General features: G+C 45.7%; 1 protein-coding gene across 1 annotated transcript in view; it reads left to right on the forward strand.

Annotated features, from left to right (window-relative positions):
• ELMO1 (engulfment and cell motility 1) overlaps positions 1-25,480 on the forward strand; it is a 673,946-nt gene that overhangs the window by 639,280 nt on the left and 9,186 nt on the right. The window contains exons 19-20 of the mRNA XM_075558190.1: positions 3,787-3,894; positions 13,985-14,067. Of these exons, the coding sequence (XP_075414305.1) occupies positions 3,787-3,894; positions 13,985-14,067 (191 nt within the window). The remainder of the gene's footprint in view (positions 1-3,786; positions 3,895-13,984; positions 14,068-25,480) is intronic.

The following is a 25,480-nucleotide window of genomic DNA, read 5'->3' on the forward strand; positions in this document are numbered from 1 at the left end:
CAGTAGCTGGGGAGCTTAGCAAAGCAGGCCCGGATGGGAGATCAAATGCAAGCAATGCAAGGTGACAGGATCCACCAGCCTCAAGCTCACGTGATGTATGCACCAGCAGCCTAGTGAAGCAGGTCTCGAAGGAGCCTCCAGCTCTAAGTACACAATCCACGGGTTGGCTTGCCCCAGAGGTAGTGTAGCTCACAGGTTGATATAGAGAACTAGCTAAAACAGCAGCACACTCTGATCACAAGAGAGAGGGGGACAGAGCCATTTATCTCTTTGCCCTCCAATAAAACTGGGATCTGATTCATCCCACATGTTCCTATTGACCAGGTTGGCACAATAAACCTAACTATCACAGTGACATAACAGAATGCAGAAATTATTGAACAATATCATTAATATAGCATGAAAGCAAAATTTTGTTGAAGATGATTTGACAATGGCTATAGGAGTATGTCAACAAGGAGCTGCCAGAAATTCAAGCCAGATTCAGAAGAGGACCTAGAAAAAGGATATAATAGCTAACAACAGAGGCATATTGGCTGAAAGAGAATACCAGAAAGATGTTTACTTGTATGTTATTAACCACACAAACTGTGAATGGAAACCCCAGACCACCTAATTGTGTTCATGTGGAAGTTTTTTTGAACAGAACAAGGGAATAATACTTCCTGGTTTAAAATTAAGAAAAGTTTGTGTTAGGGTTGTATCTTCCCATTATACTTAGTCAATCTGTTTGCTGAGCAAATAATCCAAGAAATGGGACAATATAAAGATAAATACATCACCAGGATTGAAGGAAAGCTCATTAACACCCAGCCATATGCAGGTGACACAACCTTGCTTACTGAGAGTGAAGAGGGTTTGAAAGACTGCATCCTTCAGTGTGGATTATGACTCAATGTAAAGAAAATAAAAATCCTCACCACTACATCAATAAACAACACTGTGATAAATAGAGAAAAGGATCTCATTTTTCTTGGGTCTGCAGTCAATGGCCATGGAAACAGCAGTCAAGAAATGAACTGGTGTATTGCTTTGAGCAAATGCGCTGCACTTTAAAATATTAAAGAGCGAAAGCATCGCTTCGAGGACTCCTGTGCCTGGTCCAAGCCATGACATTTTAAATCACCTCATAAGCTTTTGGAAGCTGGACAATGAGGAAAGAAGACAGGAGAGCAACTTGATGCATTTGAACTGTGGTGCTGGCAAAGAATATTGGAATTGCCATGGTCTGCCAGAAGAACAAACAAATCTGCCTTAGGGGAAGTAAACTCAGATTGCTTCTTAGACGCGAAGATGTTTCAACTTCATCTCATGTACTCTGGAGATGTCATCAATAGTGGCCAGTCCCTAAGGAAGGGCATCATGCTTGGTAAGTCAAGGTCTGAAAACACAGAAAGGCCCTCAAGAGACATGAGTCGACATAGTCGTTGCAAAAGTGGTCTCAAGCATAACAATTGTTTGGATGGCACAGGCATGGGTCAGTGGCTAATTCTGTTGAACACAGGATCACGATGAGTCGGAGCCAACTTGATAGCACCCAACAATGACAACCTCGATAGATGAAGAGACTCATCAGAGCCACTTTTGTTCTGGGAAGTGAGGGCATTCTTATTTGGTTGTTCGTTTTGTTTAAAAATGGTTGATTTTTTCTATTTACTGGACTCATAGTGAAAACCTGGCTTTAGAGTGAAAATGATTTCAGATGAAAGATAAGCCTTTTCTGAAGGGGTTATGGAGAGCTTTATAGTGCGGAGTAATTTCAAAGTCACTTGTGACAGAGTCCACAGAGCTGGACAACTACATGACCCTCTAGAGCAGAGGTTCTCAACCTGTGGGTCACGACCCCTTTGGGGGTTGAATGACCCTTTCACAGGGGTCACCTGATTCATAACAGTAGCAAAATTACAGTGATGAAGTAGCAACAAAAATAACTTTATGGTTCGGGGGGTGACCACACATGAGGAACTATATTAAAGGGTCACGGCATTAGGAAGGTTGAGAACCACTGCTCTAGAGGGACTTCTAGATATCCAGAGGAGTTGTAAGCCTTGGACATTTGACCAAACTACCTGGACATTAATTCGATCAATTTAACCAACACCAATGTGCCACTTGTACGTGCCAGACACTGTGCCAGCAGATTGGGACACTGATTATGAAGTGAAGATGGTGGCCACCTTCTCTGCCCTGTCAGGACTGATGAGTGTCTTGAAGACCTCATCTCTGACCAGTAACTGTCCCTAGCACACCCACTGGGACAGACTGCTTAGATCTAGTCTGTGGCCCATAATGAGGAATGCTATGGTGGTTGACATGAAGGCCCCAGTAATCCCAGTCTAAGCCAAAGCCCACATGTAGTAGCTTGGAGGATGGGGAAAGTTCTAGTTGCAGGGACCAAAGAGGGCTCCTGGCAGGGGCAGAGTTTGCACTGAGCCCTGAAACAGCCCATCGATTACTGTCACCACTCAAGTGGTTAATGTTTGAAGAACAGCTTTTGCCTCCATCTCCCTACTTCTCAAAACATGCTCATACTTTTTTATTACCGTGGAGAGCTTAGAGAATAAAGTTTAAGGAGTTGTTTATCAGAATTATCCTAATTCCCTAGTCATACCTGTTTTGAGGACAAGAATAGGAATTTGTGAAAAGAAGATGAAATCCCCATTCTTTGAGGAAGTTCCTGAATTACCTAGACCATTTCTTCATCAATGACTACCCCTGTATGTTTCCAATATCGTCCTTAGCATGTACTGATGGGTTGATGTAGGTGTTTTGACAGCCTTGGCAGAAGCACCTTGTATTAGGGGGACTTTGACCTTGCTCACAGCCATTACAACAAACATGCAATTTCAGAGAAAAGGGTAGAAGTAGAAAGGTTTGGAAAGAAAGCTGACTTTTTTCTACATTTCTCCCTTTCAGTCTGACCCAAGTGGAAAAGGAAGGGCTCTTTATATACACAGATAAAAAATACTCTCTTGAAATTTGCCACCTCAGAGAGACCTGTTGTTCATGAAATTAAAGGATTTGATAATTTTCCCAATGACTACCAAAATATAATCAAAAGGAGATGTTCTTTCCTAGCCCCAAGCACTTGTTTTTAATTGTTTCTTCATTTTTACTGTGGTAAGTATGTACATAACACATTGTTTGCCATTTAACATTTTTTGGTATATAATTCAATGGCATTAAGTTGTATCCTATTGTTTCACCATTACCATTATCTACTTGCAAATTTTCACACCACCCTTACAAGCATCACTAAAACCCCCAAAACTCACTGCCATTGAGTGAAAGCTGACTCATGGAAACTCTGTATAAGGCTTCTGAGACTGTAAATCTGTCCAAGAGCAGACAACCACTTTCTCTCGTGAATTGCCTTGTGGGTTGAGCCTTGCCTTGTGGTGGTCAACTCAATGCCTAACCCCCAACATCCACCAGGGCTCAGTGTCCTCTAGTCAGAGTGAGATTTCCCCCTCTCTGCTGGTACCCCTGGTAAAATACATTTTGATCTCTCTCCCCTTGCCTAACCTAGAGCTTTCAAAGAAGTGAACCCACACAAAATGTGTGCCTTTTTGACAAGTCTTCCAGGTTTATCTCGATTGCAGCCTGTATCGGGATTCCATTTCTCTGCATGACTGAATGATATCCCAGCAGACTCCAAATCAAATGAACTGCTTTTTTATCCGCCCGGCAAGGGAACGATGAAATAAGGATGGAGATATATCTTGGCATCCGGAATCGCTTTAGCTACCTTGTAAACGTGTGTGTGTGTCTTTTGTTTTTCCTCAGACAAATTCTGGTATTGTCGGCTGTCGCCAAACCACAAGGTCCTGCATTATGGAGACTTGGAAGAAAGCCCGCAGGGAGAAGTCCCCCATGATTCACTGCAGGATAAATGTAAGTGGCTCTCCTGTGTGGGAATCTGGAGTTGGGGTTGCTTGATTCTTCTCTGGTCATAAGATACACAGAAACGCTGTCAACCCGAATAAACCCTGTGGGTACATCTCGTCTTGTCTTGTCTCAGCCTGGGCTTCCTCATCAAGTGTGGGACCTGGGGGTGTTGGACCCAGGCTGAGCTCAGGGGAACTTTCTAGGAGTGCTCTCTTAACATCCTGGAGAGATGTCAATCTAGGGTTCCCGTGGGCACTTTTGTATTACTTAATCCAGGTGCTTTCAACAAGCAAAAGCAATGTCAACTTAATCCCACGGTTTAGTCTTTTTCTTAGGACCCTAAATCACTCCACATAAAATTCACAACTGGTTTTTAGTCATTATGGTTTAGTGTATCACATAATTATGATGCAGAAGTAATAGCAGGTACAGATATGGTAACTTTCTTCAAAGAAACAATTCAGACGCTTGTGTGATGAATTTCACTGGATTTACCAAGCATAACCAGAATGTCATATTATTAGGATGTATTTGCTATTGTCATATGTTGACTAGTTTAGCATGTATACTTTTAGGACAATATCAAGTTGTCAGGCGGCAAGCTTGTCTCTGTGTGCTTGTTTTCTTGTGGTTGTGGAGACGGTTAAGTTACAGAGAATTGTGCCCACATAAACACCAGTTGCCACCCAGGCAGCTCTGACTCATGGTGCCCCGTGTGCATCAGGATAGAACTGTGCTCCAGAAGCTTATCAATGGCTCACTAGCCATTTGCAACCCCCCACTCCCCCCAATCAGGGACTTGTCCAAAGAGTTATACAAACATGGAACTGCACCAAGGTAGCAAATTGACTTGGCAGAGAAGTGGCTAAAGGAAACCTAGTCTAGAGAACGTCCCAGGGAGAGAAATCAAAGAGTGAGAAAACAAATCAGGACCCTTGAATATCTGAGCCTGGACTGAGTCAGATAAGCTTGCCCCAGCCACAGTCCTTACCCCCAAGCCTTAACACCCTCTCTCCTGCCCCTGCAGAGCCCCTGGGAGTCAACTGCTCTTTGTACTGCTCATGGGTGACAACGGTGCACATAGATCCTGGTTGGGAAATGTTCCCAGACTCCATGTTGACCGAGCAGGCAGGAAGCCAGGATCACACTCTTCCTCGGGCTCAAAAATGGGGGAGGGGTGGTCTGCTCTTTGTTGTGTCATTTTGTTCAAAAAGTCCTTCTTTCCTTCCGTAGAACATCCAACCCCAGCCTATTTCATTGATACCATAATTTTATTAAAGCCACTGCCACTGAGTCAATTCTGACTCGTGATGACTCTGTAGGGCAGAGTATAGCTGCTGCTTAGGGTTTCTGAGTCTCTAAATTCTATAATCTTTCTTTCTCAGAGAGACTGGTGACTTTGAACTGCTGACCTTGTGGTTAGCAGCTCAGCATATAGCCCACGATGTCTCTAGGGAACCACAGCCAGGAGACCGACATCTGAAAGTCTCTGTACAGAGAACCTGGGTCCGAGTCTGCCCAGCCCTGCTTGTCTGCCCAGAGGTGAAGCCCCGTCCCTTAGATGTCAGATGACCCTCCACACTCAGCGTGGAAACGCTTCACCAGGGATTCACATGCTGGTCCTGGTTGGCAGCAGCATCATTAGGACCCTGTTTACAAACAAACAAAAACAGTTGTTGTGGGGTTGACCCCCCCCCAACTCATGGTGACCCCAAGTGTGTCAGAGGAGAACTTTTGTCCCTGGGGATCTCCGTGGCTGGATGTTCAGAAGTGGACCGTCATGTGAGGAATGGCATGGAGACCACACCTGACCTCCTCTTACTTCACCGGGGGGCAGGGAATTGAGCTCCACGTCAGCTCCAGGCTGGTTTCTAGGAGACCAAGGTCTGACGTGCCTCTTCCGTCCTTGCTTCTGGCAGCAACCATCCTTCCCCTGATGCTCTGCTTTTCCGCTGGGTTTGATAATAGTCTATTGGTACTGGTTTGGGCACACAAAACGCACACTTAGGGGCGTCTTTTAGAAAAGCTAACAGATGTCGAAATATTCAGGATACATTTCTCTTATCCACTGTACCCCATCTCAGCCATTCCAGCAGGCACGTCACTCTCTCTGATCCTCAGTCTTTCAGTTGCATAGCCCCAGGGTCTCTGCCTTGTGTGGGTGAACCTTACGAAGCTCCTTTAGCACAGCTGATCCTCCAACCAAGGACCAGGAAAGCCTGTCACTCAGTCTCGTGGTCTCTGCAGCCACCACCTTTGTTGGCTGGTCTCTGCTGCTTGACACAGGACCCTCCAGTGAGCCTCACTCAGGACTTTTCCTGCCGCTGATTGTGGAATCCCTGTTTCTGCCTCTGTGTCTGCTCACTTGATACCCGACAGATGGAGGGCAAAACCAAGGAAGCCTTGAGCAGCGAGCGTCTTCTGCCCCTTCCTTGCAGTGAGCGGGTGGGAGGTGCCAAGACTTTGGATAGGAGAGCCACAGGGAGCCACTGCACGTCACCACACCACGCTTCCCGTCTGAGGCTTCTCTCGCTGAGCACCTTGACCTTTCCGACCACCCACGGGCTCCAAACGTGCCTTAGAAATCCACACTCTCAGGCCCCGCTCCTAGCCCTACTGAGTCAGCACCTCAGAGGCTAGGGTCCCAGCAATCTCTGGGAAAGATCTTCCAAGTCATCCCCCAAATTTGCCTAGAATAAATAACTTGTTTTGTTTGTTTGCTTTAAATCAAATTTACAGAGTTGCTCACTTTTGGCCAAGAAGGATATTAAAAAATAATAAAGTCTAACCAAAAGTAACAGCTCAATCCTTTCATGAAAGACCTTGATCAACACACACACACACACACACACACACACACACTAAGAAGGACCTCCTCCTGGAATAAATGGACACTTCTTTCTACTGAATTAAATTAGCTTCATGAGAAACTCACACCAGTCTCCTCCTTTCCCTCCATTTGCCCTGAACTGGTGAAGTGTCCCTCGGGCACTGGAGAGAACACACGCTGGGGCAGCGGTTGGGATCCCGTTTCTGCCAGGGTAAAATGAGAGGCCAGATGAGCATCGGTCACAATAGTCAGCAGCCTGGGCATGGGGTGCTTGTCAGCCTCCTTTCTGGCGTGCTCAGTGGATGGAACGATTACTCCGGGCGCCATCAGCACAGCTCGGTTCGCTGCTTCTCCCCTTCATTGGGGATGTTGTTTCTCCCTGTACCTAGAGGGACAAGCTCAATGCATTTCTCAACCCAAAGATAGGCATTGAATCAAGCAAATATCTGCCATGTTGTATATGGTGCGCATCCATCCTAACTGATGCATGCTTAGAAAATTGGTCAGCCTGCTACCGGAAAAGGTTCAAAGGGGGGATCGTACCTGAGCCTTGTGCTAGGATGGTCCCTGGTCTCTCACCCCACATTGACAAAGGTCTTCACTCCAGGCATACAAAGAACTGGCTAGGAACCAGGAGTCGGCTTGCCAGACAGCCTCGCTGTAGAACCAGAGCAAGCTCAGCGCTGCACACCCCCAAATGACTTTTCGTAATGGCTCTGAGTGACGCTGGCTGTGGGGAAGCTTGTAGCCAAGCCTCCTGAGATGCTTCCAGAACTCCTCTTCCTCTCTCCTCTGCACTCTTTGAAGTTCCAGCGAGTTGTTCCAGCATTTATTCCTTGTGAGATAACACCCAGAAAACATCGACGGTGGAGGCGACAGCGTGGAGGGAGGCATGTGGGTGGGTAAGAGCAGATGACCTCAGCGGGCACCTGCGAGTGTGTGGTTTGAGCAGTGAGGTCCAGTGGAGCGATCACGTGCCTGGGATGTGAGGGTCCCTGGGCCTGGAAACGCAAGCATTCTGCTTCCTGCCTGCCGCTGGCTTGGGCATTTCATTCCAACTTTGCATTCTGCTTGGAGCGAAGCAGCTCTCTTCTTGGAGCCCTTAAAAGTCAGGAACCTCTTTCCGCTAGAAAAATGAGACGTGCCTTTAATTGATGCTAAGTGCCATTGTTCCAGCCACGTACGATTGCCCTCTCTGTGACCACAGGGAAAATTGTCATCCGCCCCTTGAGTGAATCACGGCTGGCTATTGAGATATCGATGAATCAAATTGTGTAATTGAATTCTCTTAATATAGCTCTTAATATAGTCAAGGGCTTTGCCTTGACTGTCTTTTTCTTCCCTCATGGTTTAAGAAAGTTCTCTTCTCATATTCCTTTCTGTCTGTCAGGAAAGGTGGCCCTGGCAGATCCCTACCTGCCGATCCTTTGAGCAGCCTCCCACCAGGGCTTAGAGGCTCTTTCACCCCCACTACACATCCTGCTTGCCAGCCCTCCTCCATGCCGCCATGCCGTCACCTCCATTTGAAAGACTCTAAGACTTGCTCTCAAATCCAAGGGGCTGGGGAGGAGAAGGGCAGCCTTGCTCCCCAGCCTGTGAAGCCGGTAATCCTGTTATACTTGCTGGAGCGAGCAGCTCACGCAGACAAGCAAAGAGGGTAATTTGGACCAAGCAAGCACATGGAAAAATTTAGGGCCCCTCCACTGGCAGAGAGAATTGCCTTTGATTGTTGATCATGAGAATCATTACAAATGTCATTTACCGAGTACGTATTATAAGCCAGAGAGTCTGTGTGGGGCAAGCCACTCCTCACCCAACCATGATCCTAAAGGTTGCCAACTGGAGACACCGCATAAGAAAGGCCTGGCAATCTGCTTCTATAGATTATAACCAAGAAGCAGTGCTATGCCCTAGCACATGGGTCCCTGTGTCTGAACTGACCTAATGGCGGCCTGTTTGGTTTTAGACATGCCAGGCCCCGTGCTAAGAGTGCTGCCTAATCTGTCACTTCAATAACCTGAAGAGGTGGATATTGTTAACCCTGTTTTATAGATAAGCAAACAGATTTTTCTGTAAATAAGTTGCTCAAGGGCATGGGGTTGGTAACCATCAGACTCTGTGACCCAGATTTATACCCACTCCTCTACACCGCCCGGATTAAAAGCCAGAGCAACTGTGATGGCGTTATTGTTGTATGTGGGGCTGCTAGCCACATGGTCAACAGTTCAAAGCCGCCCTCCAATCCTTGGGAGAAAGACGACGCTTTGTACGCCTGTGAAGAGTTACAGCCCAGCCTCAGAAACCTGCCGGGGCAGGTCTAGCCTATCCTAGACGGCCACTCTGAGCCAGAATCGGCATTGATGACGTTGACTTCCGAGCTTGCTTTTCGGTGAGCTTGGCACCAACGCCGTGAGTTAATTCTCAGAACAGCCTTGTGGGCCTTCGAGAAATCAAGCCCCCAAATTGCACAGCTAGTTGATGGATCTAGAATTGGAACCCAGATTCTCAGCTCCCACTGCCCAACCTTCTCTGCCCTATGTGCTGGCCTGCCAGGATAGAGTCCCGCTTCTTTACTGGGTAGCTGAGATCAGCATGTCCCCTGCTGGCCCCACGCACGGAAACTTTTCTGGTGAGCGCGTGCTCTGGCCCAGTGCTTGCACCTTAGCTGTTTAGGGAGGTGGCTTCTGCCTCCCCAGTGATGCAATCAGACACAGAAGGCATCCCGTGGGCCACTTTTACTTTTTCAGTGGAATGTTTATGTAATCACAGTTAGATCCCTTTCCCACCGATATTAGCAATCCGAGAATTTCCTCAACATCTATAAGGTGGAAACCACATCTGGGCCTCTGTTCAGCATACGTTGGGAGGCTGGCACTTTCTGACTCACCTACGCTGACTCAGAGCCACCCTACAGGACAGAGTTGAACTGCCCCTGTGGGTTTCAGAGACTGTCACTTTGTGGAAGCAGTAAGGTTTGCCTTTCTCCTAAGGAGCGGCTGGTGCTTCAAACTGCTAACCATGAGGATTGCACAGCCCAGTTCATCATCCTGCACACCACCAGGGCTCCTTAGTGACCCTGTATCGGGTTTCCGAGGCTGCAGATCTTCACCGGGGCACATAGCCTCATCTTTCTCCTACACAGCAGTTGGTGGTTTTGAAACACCAACCTTGCGGCAAGCTGTCCTGCCCTGACCCTCCAGGGCTCGTTGTAAACACCGAGAGAAATCATGACTCAGCAAGGGAGCAGGGAGTGGAAGCACCACCAGGCCCAGCTCTGTCTCCCGCTTACTCGGTGAAATGACATAAATAATTTCTTCTCCTGAGGCCTCACTCCACCCATCTGTAAAAGAGATTACTGAATGATATAGATGAAATCCAGTTCACACTGGAAAAAAATAATACAGTATGGGAAAAAATGAGGTCAGCCCCGGGGAGGTGGAGGAGGGATGAAGGAGGGGCATTTCCTTTACCGGTGACCCTCTGGTTCCCCTCTCACCAGGCCCTGTGTCTTTATTCACTCCCACACAGACAAGGCCTGATTGATCCACACCCCAGGCTGGCTTCAAAGTCACCTGGAAACCCCACTGCCTCCTGAGCTGTAAATCACAGTCCTCTAATTTTTGCTCCCGGTAACAGAGAGGAAGCCCTTTCAGCCCTTCCATGATGAATCTTCTCGTGGGTCCTGAAAGAAGTGATGCAGAGAGCAACCTTTAAAAGCCACACTGTATTTTTAGTATTCTGCATTTTCTTTTTTGCCATCATCCTGTGACTGATGTCACAGCTTGTCTCCTTGACGGGGACAATGCATATAAAAACATAAAGTATGTACTGCCCTAAAGCCCAAGGGAAAAGTGCCTTTTCTTTTCTGAAACTCTCCCATTAGAGACTCTGAAGACGGCCCCCTGATGAGCACATGCCTTACTCTTGTCCCACGCCATAGGATGCGTTTTCAAAGCCAACGGCAACCTACTCTTTATGGATGTAGACTCTCTTTTTAGTTCATTGACTGTATTATATATTAGACAGCAAAAGACTTGAACAAGGCAGTTGTGAGTCAAACTCCATTTGACACTTGAGGATGGTAATGGTCACAGTCACTTCAAGGGTGAATTCTCTAATGAAAAGTCAACCAACTCCCCCAAGTGTCCAAATGCCCCTCCCAGAGCTTTGAGGAGGCAGCCAGATGGGTCGTTGAAGGGGAGAGAATATGGTTATGAAAATAGATTTAAGGAGCGCTTAAGTCATTGTCCAGGGGCAAAAGCCAGTGTGCACGAAGCATGGGGACTACCTGTGTTTCTAATGATGCTAATTCAAAAGGGGCAGGCAGAAAGTCAGCATCCAACCTGTCGGCACAGGCTACCATGCTACAGGAGGCTGCAGGAACACATTTCTCCCCCATCTCAGTGGCTTAGCACAACAGGGTTGATTTCTCCCTCTCATTACATGGCTTGGCAACGGACCCCTCCACATCGTCTCTTAGGAACACTGACCCACGGCTACGTTACCCTCTGATAGCCGTAGCACCTGGAGCATGGAAGAGAGAGACTAGATGTCAAGGCTTTTTACTTAATTAGCCTAGGAAAGAGATATGCTATTTCTCCTCCCATTTCATTAGCCAGAAGTGGTCACGTGGCCCCACATAACTGCAAGAGTGGTGGGAGGCACAGTATTGGCCTGCCCAGAAGGAAAGGAAAGGCCAATATTAGTGAGCAACCATAATGCCTACCCAAGGGGGTCTACAATCAGGGAATGCATGTAGGAGCAGAGAAGACAGTAGGGGGACCTGAAGAGTTGTTTGAAGGGTTCGTCACAGATCGGCCCAAAGTCTTCAATAATCAGAAGGTATCTGGAAATAGGTCCTTTTAAGGGGCCTTCCTGTTGTGTTGTTCTAATAGTCTACATAGCCTGTTATTTTTATTTTCATCCAAATGTCATCCTCAGAAAGCAATTCCCTAATAAAGTATGTGAACTTATATTTATGAAATCTTCATTTTCTGTCCTCATTCAGAGTGTAAGTAATTGATTATTATAAGTTTCCATAGATCCTAACTCTGGAAAAGCCAAACCAGTACACTTGGGCCCCTAGATTAAGAATTCTTTTTGGGAAGAAGGATTAAAGGAGAAAAGTAGTGAGAAAGGGGTAAGATGGCCTTGTTTGTTGTTCAAATTAAGGTTGCAAACCATCCTACTTCCTTCTCTTTGGGTTGATGGTTAGCCTGGGTTCTCTAGAGACTCAAAATCAGTGATATATAGATACACATATATACACACATACATAAAATGAATTTTATTTCAAGAAAGTGGCTCATACAGTTGAAGAACCAGTTAGGTTCAACCTACTTCAAGCTCATGGGTCAGATGTTACGCTGGAGGCTTTTGCTGACTTATGTAGCTGCTGAGTCAAGGACTGATGAACCAAGAAGCAGGAAGAAAGACCACAGACTGGTAGAGGCAGAGGCGGATGAATTCAGGTCAGCAAGGCTGGTGGTTATAGACATGAATGAGTACAAGGCCAACAGGCAATATGGCAGGCTCCTGATAACTCCCAGCACTACCAAGCAATATGGTGAGTTGACAAGCAAGTGTAGGATCCAGACCAGCAAGAAAGGCGCACAGAAACCTTCTGTGTTAGGTAGGTTTGTCTAGACCAGTGGTTCTCAACCTCCCTAATGCCATGACCCTTTAATACAGTTCCACCTGTTGTGGTGACCCCCAACTATGAAATTATTTTTGATGCTACTTCATAACTGTAATCTTGATACTGTTATGAATTGGGTGAACCCTGTGAAAGGGTTGTTCGACTCCCCAAAGGGGCCATAACCCACAGGTTGAGAACTGCTGGTCTAGAGAAACAAAACCAGTGATACTCATATATGTATAAAATAGAACTTTACAATGCAGAAGTAATTGTATAGCAAGAAGGCATACCAGTACAGTCCGTGGGTCCAGTGCTAGCTGGAGCCCTCCTTAGACCCACTGAGCTGCAGGCCAATGGTGCGGAAAAGTGAAGCAGAAAGCAGGGAAATTACAGACCAGTGGGTGCAGAGTTCGGTAGAAACATGACAGGGCACCAACAGCTCCTAGGTTGGCTCCCAGGGTCAGTGGCCCACATGGGACTGATCCTAGAGACAGACATAGGATCCCTGCAAGCAGGGAAGGTGAAGGGCCAGATAGGTCAGGAGTTTCCCAGTGTCTGTTTTATAAAAAGGCCATGCCCCCAAGGAAACATCACCTTGCTACCACCTGCTCAACAGGTTGGACTGGACCCCAATCTTCATCCAGGTATCATTAAGTTAGCATAAAAGTTAACCATGACACCCTCCATGAAATCTACATATATAGCAGTAGGCTATACCCCACCCCCCAGCCAACCTCCCTTCCATTTCATTCTCCTCCTCCTCTTTCCTCTCATGAAATTGATTACACTGTTAGCTCAAAACATGGCAGGCTCTAGCTACCGAACAACTGAGAATTCTGATGGAGCCAAGTTGACACAGAGCTTAACTATCACACGGATCTTAATTTTTTAAATTTCAACGCACAATCACTTCCACATAGTTCTTATCATCTCTCACACCCCTAATAAGGCATGAGATAACATCCTTTTATCAAAGTGCATTATTTCCAAAATTTCTAAGATGGATATCAGCTGCCATTTCAAATCAGGAAAAAATGTTCATGCTATTTAATTGAGTTTAATTCCTTATCTAGAAAATAGGGAGAGTAAAACAGGCCGCATGACTTTTGTGTGTGAAAATTTGATGGTAAAGAGTAAGATTTTGGAGGATGAAAAAAATTTTTTAATTTGGACAATCATTTGAATAGAGTAGTTCTCTCTCATTATCCCAAACCAGAAAGCACATCGATTTAGATAATATAACAAAATATTATAAGAAATACAAATCATTTGTCATTGTTCTTGGCACACACAGGCCATAATATTGGGACTGCCGGGGTTCTTTCTGCTACCACTGCTGCTGCTTCTATTGCTTACACTTTTAATTTTACTATGATTTTTCAACTATTTTTAACTACTTGTTTCAGTGAACGAAACTCTTTTATGAATAGTGTACCCTCTACCCTTGCCTCCCCACCCCCCCCCCCCATGCCATCAGTGTTGTCTGCAGGAGTCTACTGTAGCTTTCTTTGCTGAGCACATTGGTCTTTTTGCAGCAGCCTCTGGAAATGGTGCTTAGCCCTGCTTCTTTATTGACATTGCGGCTTTCACCTGGTTTAGTTACTTCCATTTTCTTTTGTGAATTACAGTGCCAGTGGCAGATATCAAAGCTGTGGTGACGGGCAAGGACTGTCCTCACATGAAAGAAAAAGGTGCCCTTAAACAGAACAAGGTATGATTTTCATTTTATTTCAAATAGCCCTGTCTGTGCACTGCAATCAGAACTCTGGTGGACTGAGCCCGCCTTTCATAACTCTGTGTGTGTGTGTGTGTGTGTGTGCGTGCGCATGCGTGTGTGCGTGTGTGCGCGCGCGTGCATCATGTGTGCTCTCTGCCCTTTTCCTCTTTTACATCTCTTACCCCTTTTCCTTCTCTCCCTGATCACTTTTTTGATCCCCTGGTCTCTCGTTCTTTCACTCCCTGTCTGTCTCCTCGTAAGCCTAGGATTGCCTTTCTACTAGAGGTAAGCAGATCTCCCTCAAGCCATTCGGCTCACCTCTACCCAGTCTCTGGGTCTCCTCTAACCACAGGAGACTCCTAAAAAGACCATCCCCGTATAAACTCACTGGGATCAATTCCAACAGGACACCCTGTAGGACTGGTAGAACTGCCTCTGGGTATCCAAGACTTTCACATGTCACAGGAGCAGACCGCCTTGTCCTTCTCTGGCGCAAGTGCTAGACCTTGTGGCTAATGGCTCAATATGTAATTTACCACCCCAGGGCTCCTTATCTTCACCCCAGCCCCCTCATTTTCTCCTGCTGGGAGAATCCCCTTAGCAATCTCCTCAGCGGAGCCTGAGACCAGGGGACTCAAACAATCTTTAAACACCATTAAGGGACCTTTTCCTTCAGCATTCTAGATGAACAGAGTGTAAAATGTTTCAGACCCAATTTAAAGGAGAAGGTTTCCTGCTAGGTATATATGACTTAAGCCTACTTCACATGGCAACACCTTTCCCCATCCCTTTCAAGTTCACCAACGGCCCATCACCGTGACTCCCCATGCTCCATTACGGAGAGTGGGGGAAGGGCAGTTTCTGTAGAGATGGTCCAATTACCTTTGCCCCTAATTTACAGGTATTGTTCGCGGTGGGAGAGGGGGCCTGGCTATCAGGGAGCTCCTCCTTTGTTTATATCTCTTGTTACCTTAGAAAATATAGTCTCCATCTTTGAGCAAAAAACACCTGGATATATCTGAGTATCGGAGACATCTTGGTACCAAAAATATCACATAGATCAGTAAAGCATCTTTATTGTCCAGTGTCAGTCTCGAAGGGAAACACCAAAATTGTACATGTCCTACTTAACAATTGTGTTAGTCTGGGTAGATTAGAGAAACAAATCCATGGACACACGTATGTGTATAAGAAAGTTTTATATATAAGAGGAATTGAACCTTGAGAAAACATCCCAACCCAGTCTAGTCCAAGGCCATGAGTCAGTCTGATATTAGCCCATATGTCCAATACCAATCTAGAAAGTCCTCTTCAGACTCACAAAACACATGCAATGAAGCCAAATGCAGAATGATCACAAGCCAGTGGGTAGAAAGTCTTTGGGTCCAGTGAGATAAGCATCTCAGCACTGGCAGGGGTCTCTCTGTGGCTTCTCTGGCTTCAGAGGTCTGGTTACATCCATGTGACTTGTCTTCTGCAATGTCTCCCAGAGAGTGGCAGAGAAAGAGAAGTATCTTCCACCTCCAAGGACAAAGTACCATATTTCCCAGAATTCTCAGTAGAAGGCCATGCCCACACAGAAGTGTCATTGGCTATCCCCAGGTTGACAGCCCAGACTCCACCCTTATATTCTTAATCCTTAAATAGACACCAGATTAGGTGACTCCCACAACAATCAAGGTTAAAGTCAATAGTTCCTACTTTAGAACCTCAGACACTCTTAGAAAGACAAATGGCAAACAAGGATGGCCCAATGCATAGCTAAAGAAACAAAGTTCTATGAACATTGTTATTCAGAGAGGCAAGGGAAGACGATACAGCCAAGAAGGCTTGTGACAAATATACCTCCCTCAAGGCCACATGAATTCTGGCTTTTTAAAGCCTGCCACAGCACCAATCGTAGAGAGCCCTGGGGACTGTCAATCATCTGTTTCACAGTACCTGTGAGAGTGCCGATTGCCTCCTTCTCTCTGATGGAGACAGCCTAATACAAAGAAGCATGGTCAATGATAACAGCAAGTCCTCCAGTGGCTGTGACTTGCCTCCAGTGCAGCTGACCACCTACAGCATCAGTAGGGAGTCCCCTATCCTCCGCATTCCTGGTGTCCCCTTCACAATCTGTAGGTACAGCAAGTCTGGTCGTCGCCAGCCAAGGTCTTATTGTCCAGTACTTGGAGAGGAGCCCAAAAGTGTGGGGAAGTTTGCAACAGGAGCACCCCATAACCGGGAGGAAGCTGGGAAGGGTATGGTTGACAGTAATGTAGCTTTCAAAGACTAAAGTACTTTGAGTAGAAACCAAAACAATTATGTAAAACAAGGATGCGGGGTCGACCCACAGTGGTGTCCGGTCCAGTATTACAAAGAGCTTGGGAGCCATCAATTCCATCCTTAGAACCAGAAAAGGTTAAAAATAAATAAAATCCTGTGGCTTTTCTCAGACACATCAGAGAACTCAGGTGGTAAGACAGATCACATCCCCAAATCTGGAGAGTCGGTTGCAGGAAGAGAGTTACAGCAGAGATGTGCTATAGAAGGCATTAGAGTAGAATCCATTGGAACCATAAACTGGTAGAAAGTGGCCATTTCTATGCATTGCTAGAGAAGAGATGTGGACTCATATGAGTTTCTCATACAGAGAAACTGCTAGGGGTGCTAATCTTAGAGGTACCCCTGTTCTCATGGGCTTTACCTGCAGAGAACTTCTAGCTTCTGGTGGTAGGGATGAGTGAAAGCAAGCAGAGGGGAAAAGGCATTGTTAAGTACTCCAGCGACTTCTCCATAGCAATGTTCTGTTCTCCAGAGCTGTATCTCAAGTGGAAGAAGGGGATTTCACCCACTCTAGCCTTCCTGTTAGGCACAGGGAATAGGAGTCAGGACTTCAAAGAAATAGACTGTGAACATTACAGAAAGGAAAAGGAAGCGGAGATTTAGAACAGTGCTGCCCTACTGGAGAAACACATTAAAAAATCACAGCCTGAGACACACTCTCTCTAAAGCACTGAGATTCAATCAGATGTATGGCATTTGGCTCCTCGCTTACACCTGGCTGCCATACTAACAAGAGTCTAGGAGAAAAATAACATTTTTATTTCTAGTTTATATAGAAATCCCCCTAAAATAGCAATAGTGATGGTATTTGGGATGGTTTTAACATCAGGAATTGTGCATGAATGACAGCAGGGTCATCAAAGTAGAAAGGAATCATTGGGATTCTCTGGGATAAGGTTCCTACTCTACCCACGCTGTATAGTGTGTATTGAAGATAACTTAGACTAGTGTCAAATGTATACTGTCAACTCCAGAACAATATCTAAAGATTTTTTAAAAAGAAGTAAAACTGATATGCAGAGAGGAAATAAAATGTCATTGTGTAAAAATGGTCAAAAGAAGAGAAAGCAGAAAGGAGTGGGGGCACAAACAACAAATAAAATACATAAAAGAGAGTTACAAAGAAGGTAGTTATTAACCCAAGTATCCAAATAATTACTTTTAATATGAAAGGTCTAAATACAGCAATAAAAAGATAGAAATGATCAGAGTGAATAAACATATCACACCAAAACAAATCCTTTTATGAAATTGTTTCTCACTTTCTAACTCATGGGGATCCTCCATGTTCAAAGTAGAAGTGCACTCCATGGGACTTTCAATGATTGCATTGTTGGAAACAGATTGCCAGGCCTTTCTTCCGTGGCCCCCGGGTAGCTGGAACTGCCCGCCATTTGGTTAGTAGTTGAATGTTAACCATTTTCACCACCAAAGTACTCCTTGAATACAGAAATAACACCCAACTCTATGTTGTCTATAGAAAACCCACTTTAAATACAAAGACTGAGATAGGTTAAACTCAGAAGGATAGAGAGAGAGAGCATGACTGTAATCAAACGTAAGCTAGTGTGGCTATAATAATTCCAGAGGAAACAGTTGCAGACAGTAGAACATGGTCATGGTTAGAGAGGAGGAAATGTATGAAGTAAAACGGTCAATTCTTCAGATATACATAAGAATCCTATGTGAACAGGTACCTAACAAGAAAGCATCAAAATACTTCAGGCAAAAACTGATAGTAATGAAAAAAGAAATTGACCAATCCATTATTGTGCTGGAGACTTTCATACCCCTCTGCAAATAATCAATAGATCAAGCAGGCAGAAAATCAGTAAGGATATTGGTGACTTGAAAGGCATCATCAATCAACTTGACCTAATCGACATTTTCAGAATAATCCATCCCAAAACAGCAGAATGTACATTTTTCTCCAGCTTTCATGGGAAACATTAGCCAAGATAGAGCACTTTCCAGGCCAGAGAACACACCTTCACAAATGTAAAATAACACCGTTTATATAATATATATTATCAAAGAGTATTGAAATTAAACTAGAAGTCAATAAGAGAAATGTAAATGGAAAGTTACAAACTATTTGAACATTTAACAAGACATTTCTGAAACAAAAGAGCAAAAAACTCCAAAGAAGACATTGGAAAATATTTTAAATAAATGAAAATGGAAATATAGTATATCAAAATGTGTATAATGCAATAAAAATGGTGCTTAAAGGGTAACTTATAGCACTGTATGCATAGAGGGGCAACCAAAATAAGATCTAAAATCAGTAACTTGCATTTCTACCGTCAGGAACTAGAGATAGAAAAGTAATTTGCTGTTGAAACCAATCAAGATAGAGAGATAGATAGATAGATAAAATAAAAAATAGAGTAGAAATTGACAAAATTGGAAACAGAGAAACAAGAGGAAAAAATCAATTTAAACAGACAGCTGGTTTTTGAAAAGATCAATATAACCAATAAACTTCTAGCCAGCCTAACCAAGAAAAATCACGAAGACACAAATTGTTAATATCAAAACAGGTATGGAGATCGTGACCCTGGAACACATGATACTTTTGAGTTTGGGTTAGCTTTTCAGTATGAGCCCCTCTTTCCTTCCATTCAGCTTTGGTTCTCAGAGTTACTAATGCTGCGACCCTTTAATATAGTTCCTCATGTCGTGGTGATCCCCAACCATAAAATTATTTTTTGTTGCTACTTCGTAACTATAATTTTGCTACTGTTATGAATCCGGTGACCCTTGTGAAAGGATTCTTCGACCCCCAAAGGGGTCACGGCCCACAGGTTGAGAACCACTGCCATAAAGGAAACCAAGCAAATAAACTGGGAAACTGAGTAGCCTGGAGTTTCCCCGCATTTGGGGAGTAGCATGGGGGCTCATGGTGCTCATAGGAAATGGGCTGGATGGATGATGGTGGGTGGGTGGATGATGGTAGAAGCATGGGTGGATGGAAGTGGGGGTACACTACTGTAAACAGAAATGACTACAACTGTAAGTTCCTGGTCTAGAGGTTCCACCCATCCGAGGTTCTTTCAGACTGGGGTGCTCCCAGTTCTTGAAGAATGAGAGGCAGTCTCTCAGCCCACCTAGCTCTTTGCATAATTTGCAAATGCATGAAGTGTTTTGTCTTAGAATATTAATTGTGTTCACATACTTTTCTCTTGAGACACAGATGTAAAAAAGACAGACAGCTAGCTACAGTTCTAAGAACGTGCCTTCTCAGCTCCTTCCTTCCCTACTTGGTCCGCTAGAGGCCTGTTCTTTCCAACTCCAGACAAGGACTTCTTTCTTGGGAGGAAAGGCCAGGGCGGCAATTTGCAGGCCTATGAGCGCTGACCAGAATGTGTCCAGCAGGCTCTGTCAGGGCATGGTGGGCAGGCAGCCACCAAGGCGGCTCTTCAGAGAGCTTTTCCTGCTGGGGAGCAGCTTCTCACAATTCCCAAATGGAGGTGGCATTCACACCCAGAATTTCTGTGAGTACACCCTGACCCAGCCTGCCTGCTCACTGGCCCCAGAGCGGAAGAGACAGGGTGGGACCCAGGGTCACGTCCTATCCCTCTGGACTTCCTCTTCATCAGACTCAGGCTGCCCCTGCCTTCCTTCACATGGTGAGGTGGCGGGCGTGAATCAGTGGGATAGGAGATGACCGGCGCATGATTTTTCATGTAATTAAATCCAGGGGGCAACAGAAGATCTTCAGTAATAAGCAGCAAAGCCCTTGGGTGTCTGTGGGAGTGTGGTGCTGTGTTACAAGGAGGCCTGTGGAGGAAGGACATTGCCCTGCGCTGGAAGGCTTATCAGCCGCCACCTGGAACCTGTCCACTGTACGGACTGTGTGGCCAGGTGGCAGCTCCCAGGGTGTCAGCCGGAGCGGTGCCATTGTGCCTGGCTCCAGAGCCTCCTGCCTGACAAGAGCCGACCTTCACGAGGGGCTCAATGACAGCAAGCCAGAGATGTCAATAAAACCCATTATAAGCGCTTGCGCCTTTTAGCTGGCGCGTGGTGCAGAGAATTAATTCCTCCCACCCCCTCCCAGGCAGCCTTGATGAAATTAAAGTGCCATTGACATTCTCACGATTTTCCCATTTCCTGCCTGTGTTTATCAGGAACCTAGGTCGTGACGGTTCTGATCAGTCAAGTCTTGTGTGCTATGTGCCATAGAAGGGCAAAGCCAAGTTTGCACCCCCTCCTTCAACCTCCTCCCTCTCTCACCGCTCTGCAGGAGAGAACCTGTCACCCAGAGAGCCGTGTGGATGCGCTGGTCTCAGGTGACGTCAGCACCTCCTCAGGATGAAGCACCTGGGCACCGGTGTTCACCCCGGCTGTCATTAACAAGGGGATAATTAGCCATATGATTTCCTTAAGCAACGCAGCAGTTGTCCTTAGCTCTGAAGTCCTTCATGATTCTCACCTTTTCCTGCTCTATTTGCCTCTGAAGGTCACCTGAAAACAGTGGTAGGGTTTTCTTGTTCTTTTTTTGTGTGGGGGTGGGGGGGGGAGCGGGCGGACAGGAAGGCATTCCCATGTGTGCGCTATTAGAAATCTGTCCCAGGGGGTGCTCTTCCAATGGTTGATTTCTCAGAGGCAGTTTGCAGACCTTTTTCCCGAGGCACCTCATAACCAAGTCCAACTCCCTACTATCAAGTTGATTCTAACTCATCGTGACCTGGGAGGAGAAAGTCTCATCTTTCTCCCTCAGAGCAGCTGGTGGTTTCGAACTGCCAGCCTAGCAGTCCAACGTGTAACCATTAAGCCACCTCTAGGTAGATTTAAAACCCCAAGCTTTTAGTGAGTAGTCAAGCTTGTAATTTATTTGCTAAAATAAACCAAACCCAGTGCCATCAAGTCTATGCCAACTCATAGTGATCCCCTTAGAGTAGGACTGCCAAGGGCATCCATCTTTAGGGGAGCACCCTGTTATGCCTTCTTCCTGAGGAGCAGGTGATGGGTTCGCCTTGGTGACCATCCTCTTAGTGGCCCTAAGTGTGGAATGACTACACCACTAGGGCTCCGTTGCTGTATAATATACTGCAACCATTGTGAGGATGGTGCACGACCAGGCAGGATTTCGTTCTGTTGTACTTAGTGTGACTATGAGCTGGAACCAACTCACCAGCACCTAACAGCTAACAATACTACTACCTACTTCCTTCAGGTTGATTCGGACTTACAGCTACAGGGCAAGGAGAACTACTTCCTGGGGTTTCTGAGGCTGTAATCTTTATGGGAACAGAAAGCCTCTCTTTTCTTCCATGGAGTAACTGGTGGGTCTGAACTGCTGATCTTGTGATTCCCAGTGCAGTGCAGAACCCACTATGCCACTTGTGCTCCTACATCCTACTGGTTATTCAAAAGACTAACCCAGCCCCTCCTTTCTCTCCTGGTTTCCCCAAACAATCTGCCCAAGCATAAGAAGTAGAATTTTTGTAGGGAGTGAAAGATACTAAAATTGATAAAGAAATCATCATGTGTGTCAACATTGTTCATCTAAGAAAAACTTTTGTTAGTTTATGACATTAGAGCATAACTTTTCATTAGATAAAAACAACCATTTAAAGTTTTGAGAAAGAAGAAAATGGTTACTTAATATGCTGGAACTTTAACAGAATTACTTTCTTTTTTTAACATTTTATTAGGGGCTCATACAATTCTTATCACAATCCATACATATACATACATCAATTGTATAAAGCACATCCATACATTCCCCGCCCCAATCATTCTCAAAGCATTCGCTCTCCACTTAAGCCCTTTGCATCAGGTCCTCTTTTTTCCCCTCCCTCCCCGCTCCCCCCTCCCAATGTGCCCTTGGTAATTTATACATCGTTATTTTGTCATATCTTGCCCTATCCGGAGTCTCCCTGCCCCCCCTTCTCTCCCGTCCCTCTCCCAATGAGGAGGTCACACGTGGATCCTTGTAATCAGTTTCCCCTTTCCAACCCACTCACCCTCCACTCTCCCAGCATCGTCCCTCACACCTTTGGTCCTGAAGGTATCATCCACCCTGGATTCCCTGTGCCTCCAGCCCCCATATGCACCAGTGTACAACCACTGCCCTATGCAGCCCTGCAAGGTAGACTTCGGATCATGGTAGTTGGGGGGAGGAAGCATCCAGGATCTGGGGGAAAGCTGTGTTCTTCATCGGTACTACCTCGCACCCTCATTGGCCCATCTCCTCTCCTGAACCCCTCTGTGAGGGGATCTCCAGTGGCGGACACTCAGAATTACTTTCATTTCTCATAGTCACAGCCATTCTTCATTATGATCGGTCGAAATAGTGATGGAGTGGGTTACGAGTTGGGTGGGTAACCACGAGATTAACAGCGTGAAACCATCAATGGCAGTGACTCCACAGGGGGAAGATGAGACCTTTTACTCTTGTCCAGAGATACGGTCTCCGAAACCCACATGGCAGTTCATTCTAGCGTGCTTCTAAAGGGTCACTCTGTGTTAGAATCGTCTCCATGGCAGTGACTGTGGTTTTGCTTTGTGTTTCACTTGACACGATATCTTAATAATTAGCATACTGAATGGCTAATTATATTTCTCTGGATGGCTAATTTGTTATTTTTAAAGAGCTTATTCAAAGGAAGACAACATGAAGCTGGTTTCTTATATTCATATAGATTAAATAATATATAGCTTTGATATTCTTAGAAATCTTAGTGGCATAGTAGTTACATATTTGACTTGCAGTATGCACAGTTAGCAGTTCGATACCAGCAGGGCTTCGTAGGTGATGAAAGATGGGGCTTTCTACTCCCATGAAGATTTATAGTCTCCGAAGCTCACAGGGGCAGTTCTTGCCTGTCCTATAGGATCACTGTGAATCCACATCGCCTCGATGGCAGTGAGTTTGGTTTGGGGTTTGACGTTTTTTGAATTGTCTGCAGTAAAACACCAAGAAACGGGATCCCTAGTTCTTGATATGCATCTCCTTACCAATTTTTTTCAAAAGAATGATACCAATTTATGGTGCCATTGGCAGGGTCAATAATGATCCTTGGGTGGTACAGATGATTTGCACTCTAAATCAAAAGGTTGGAGGTTCAAATCCACATAGCAGCACCACAGAGAAAGGCCTGGTGATCCATCTGTAAGGTTACAACCATTGAAAGCGCTGTGGAGTGTAGTTCTCCTCTGAAACATAGGCTTAGGCAGGAGTCAAATTCAACCTAATTGCAAAGGGCTTTACCAGGGCCGATGACTATTTCAATTCTAAGTTTTAAAAACCCTGTCACTGAATTGAATTGATTCCTACTTATAGAAACTCTGTCTAGGCTTTCAAAAACTCAAACTCTGTCATCAATTTTTCTCAGCAACCCTATAGGACCGGGCAGAACTGCCTCCGTGGCTTCCAAGACTGTAGCTCTTTACAGCCTCATCTTTATGCTTAGGTTTCCAAGGCTGTACATTGTTTCAGGAACAAGCAGCCCCATCTTTCTCCTGCCGATGTGTTTGAACCACCGACCTTACGGTTAGCAGTCTAACACTCATGGCACAGTCTCACCGGGGCCCCTTCATTTTAAGTCAGAAGACCCCAATAGATCATTATGCACACAGATGCTCGACTTCATGGGAAAGCTGCATGTGTGTTTGTGAGCCAAGGGTGTGCTCCCTCTTTCACATGAGTCAGCGTGGACAATGGCGGAATGAAGCTGTGAGGGAGAAAAGGGGTAGGAAATGGGGAGAGGGGTAATTTTTTCAGAACTCCCACTCCATGACTCAGCATTCTTGCCGTCCTTGTTTCTATTTCTGCCGGGGCAAGGAGGCCGTAAGAGGGTGAGACAGTGGAAGAGGGAGCCTCAGCACAAGAGCTGCTCCTTCCTAATGAGGGGACTTCTGGAGGTGATCCAGACAGACGAATCCTGTGAGAGCCAGAAATAGCTTGACCGTTGACAGTGCCGCATGAGGCACGCAGGAGTGCTGGGCCTTCCGAGTTCCCTCTGGAAGAAATCTTGAACACATCTGAAATTCGGAAATCCAGTGACATTGACCTCGGCTTTTTGCCTCCCATCCTTTTCCTGGGGCATATGTTCTTTTAAAAACAAGACAAAACTTTTTGTTGTAAATTGGGGGAAGCCTTAAAGAGCAGATCACCAGTTTTCCATTCAACCAGTTGTACAGTTTGTTTCATCTCATGCCTTGGAAACCCCGCATTGTAACGGCACTGATCCCAGTGTCCCCTGTTTCCGGTCCTCCTCCTTTCCTCACCCTCCTGGACTGTTTCCTTGGGGAAATACTGTGTTTTGATCTCAAATGGCTGCTTACTAGAAGATCTAGGTTCCTCCGTGGTGTTCTGGTTGGCCCCATAGACCTGTCTCCTGCCGACAATTGGGCCACAGGAGTGAGTTCAGTTCTAGACCTGCAGAGTGACTGCAGGATCATAGTCTTGGGGGTCCCATCAGTCTCTGGGACCAGTAGGCCTGGTCTCCCTTGTGGCTAGAGTGCTGTTACATGTTTTCCTCCCACCCTATCCAGGATCTTTAAACGTGATACCTTTCAGAGCAGTTGGCTGTGGTAGCCAGGTACCATATAGTTCTTCTGGTCTCAGGGTCATAGAGGATGATGGCAGAGTGGTCCATTAGGATACACACTGATTCTTTCCATGTATTTTCAATTTTCATCATTCTCCTCCAGATGGGAAGATAAAGAGTTATCCCATAGGTGGGCACTCATATTGAATCACGTCACCCAACTTTCTGTGTCATGTCATGGGTCAAAGTCAAAGCCTCTAGCTTGGGTACCTATTCAAACATAATGGGTTCACCCAGAAGCCTCATTACCTCTCCTTTAGCTTACGTGTTTTGGAAGGTTTACACCTTTGATGTATCTATCTGTTGTCTGTTGAGGCAGCTTCCAAGTCACAGAAATGCAATTTACTGTGGGATACAAGACTGGATTCGACCATTGTGACCCATGGCATTTCCACTGGCTGGTTTTTCAGAAGTAAATCACCAGGCCTTTTCTCCTGACCCATCTTAGTTCACCTTGTTAGGTATCATCACCCACCTCCACTGGCAGTAGAGCGTGAAGTACATTGACTGGGAAGCCA

Source organism: Tenrec ecaudatus, chromosome 9 (assembly GCF_050624435.1).
Source record: "Tenrec ecaudatus isolate mTenEca1 chromosome 9, mTenEca1.hap1, whole genome shotgun sequence".
Taxonomy (NCBI): Eukaryota; Metazoa; Chordata; class Mammalia; order Afrosoricida; family Tenrecidae; genus Tenrec; species Tenrec ecaudatus.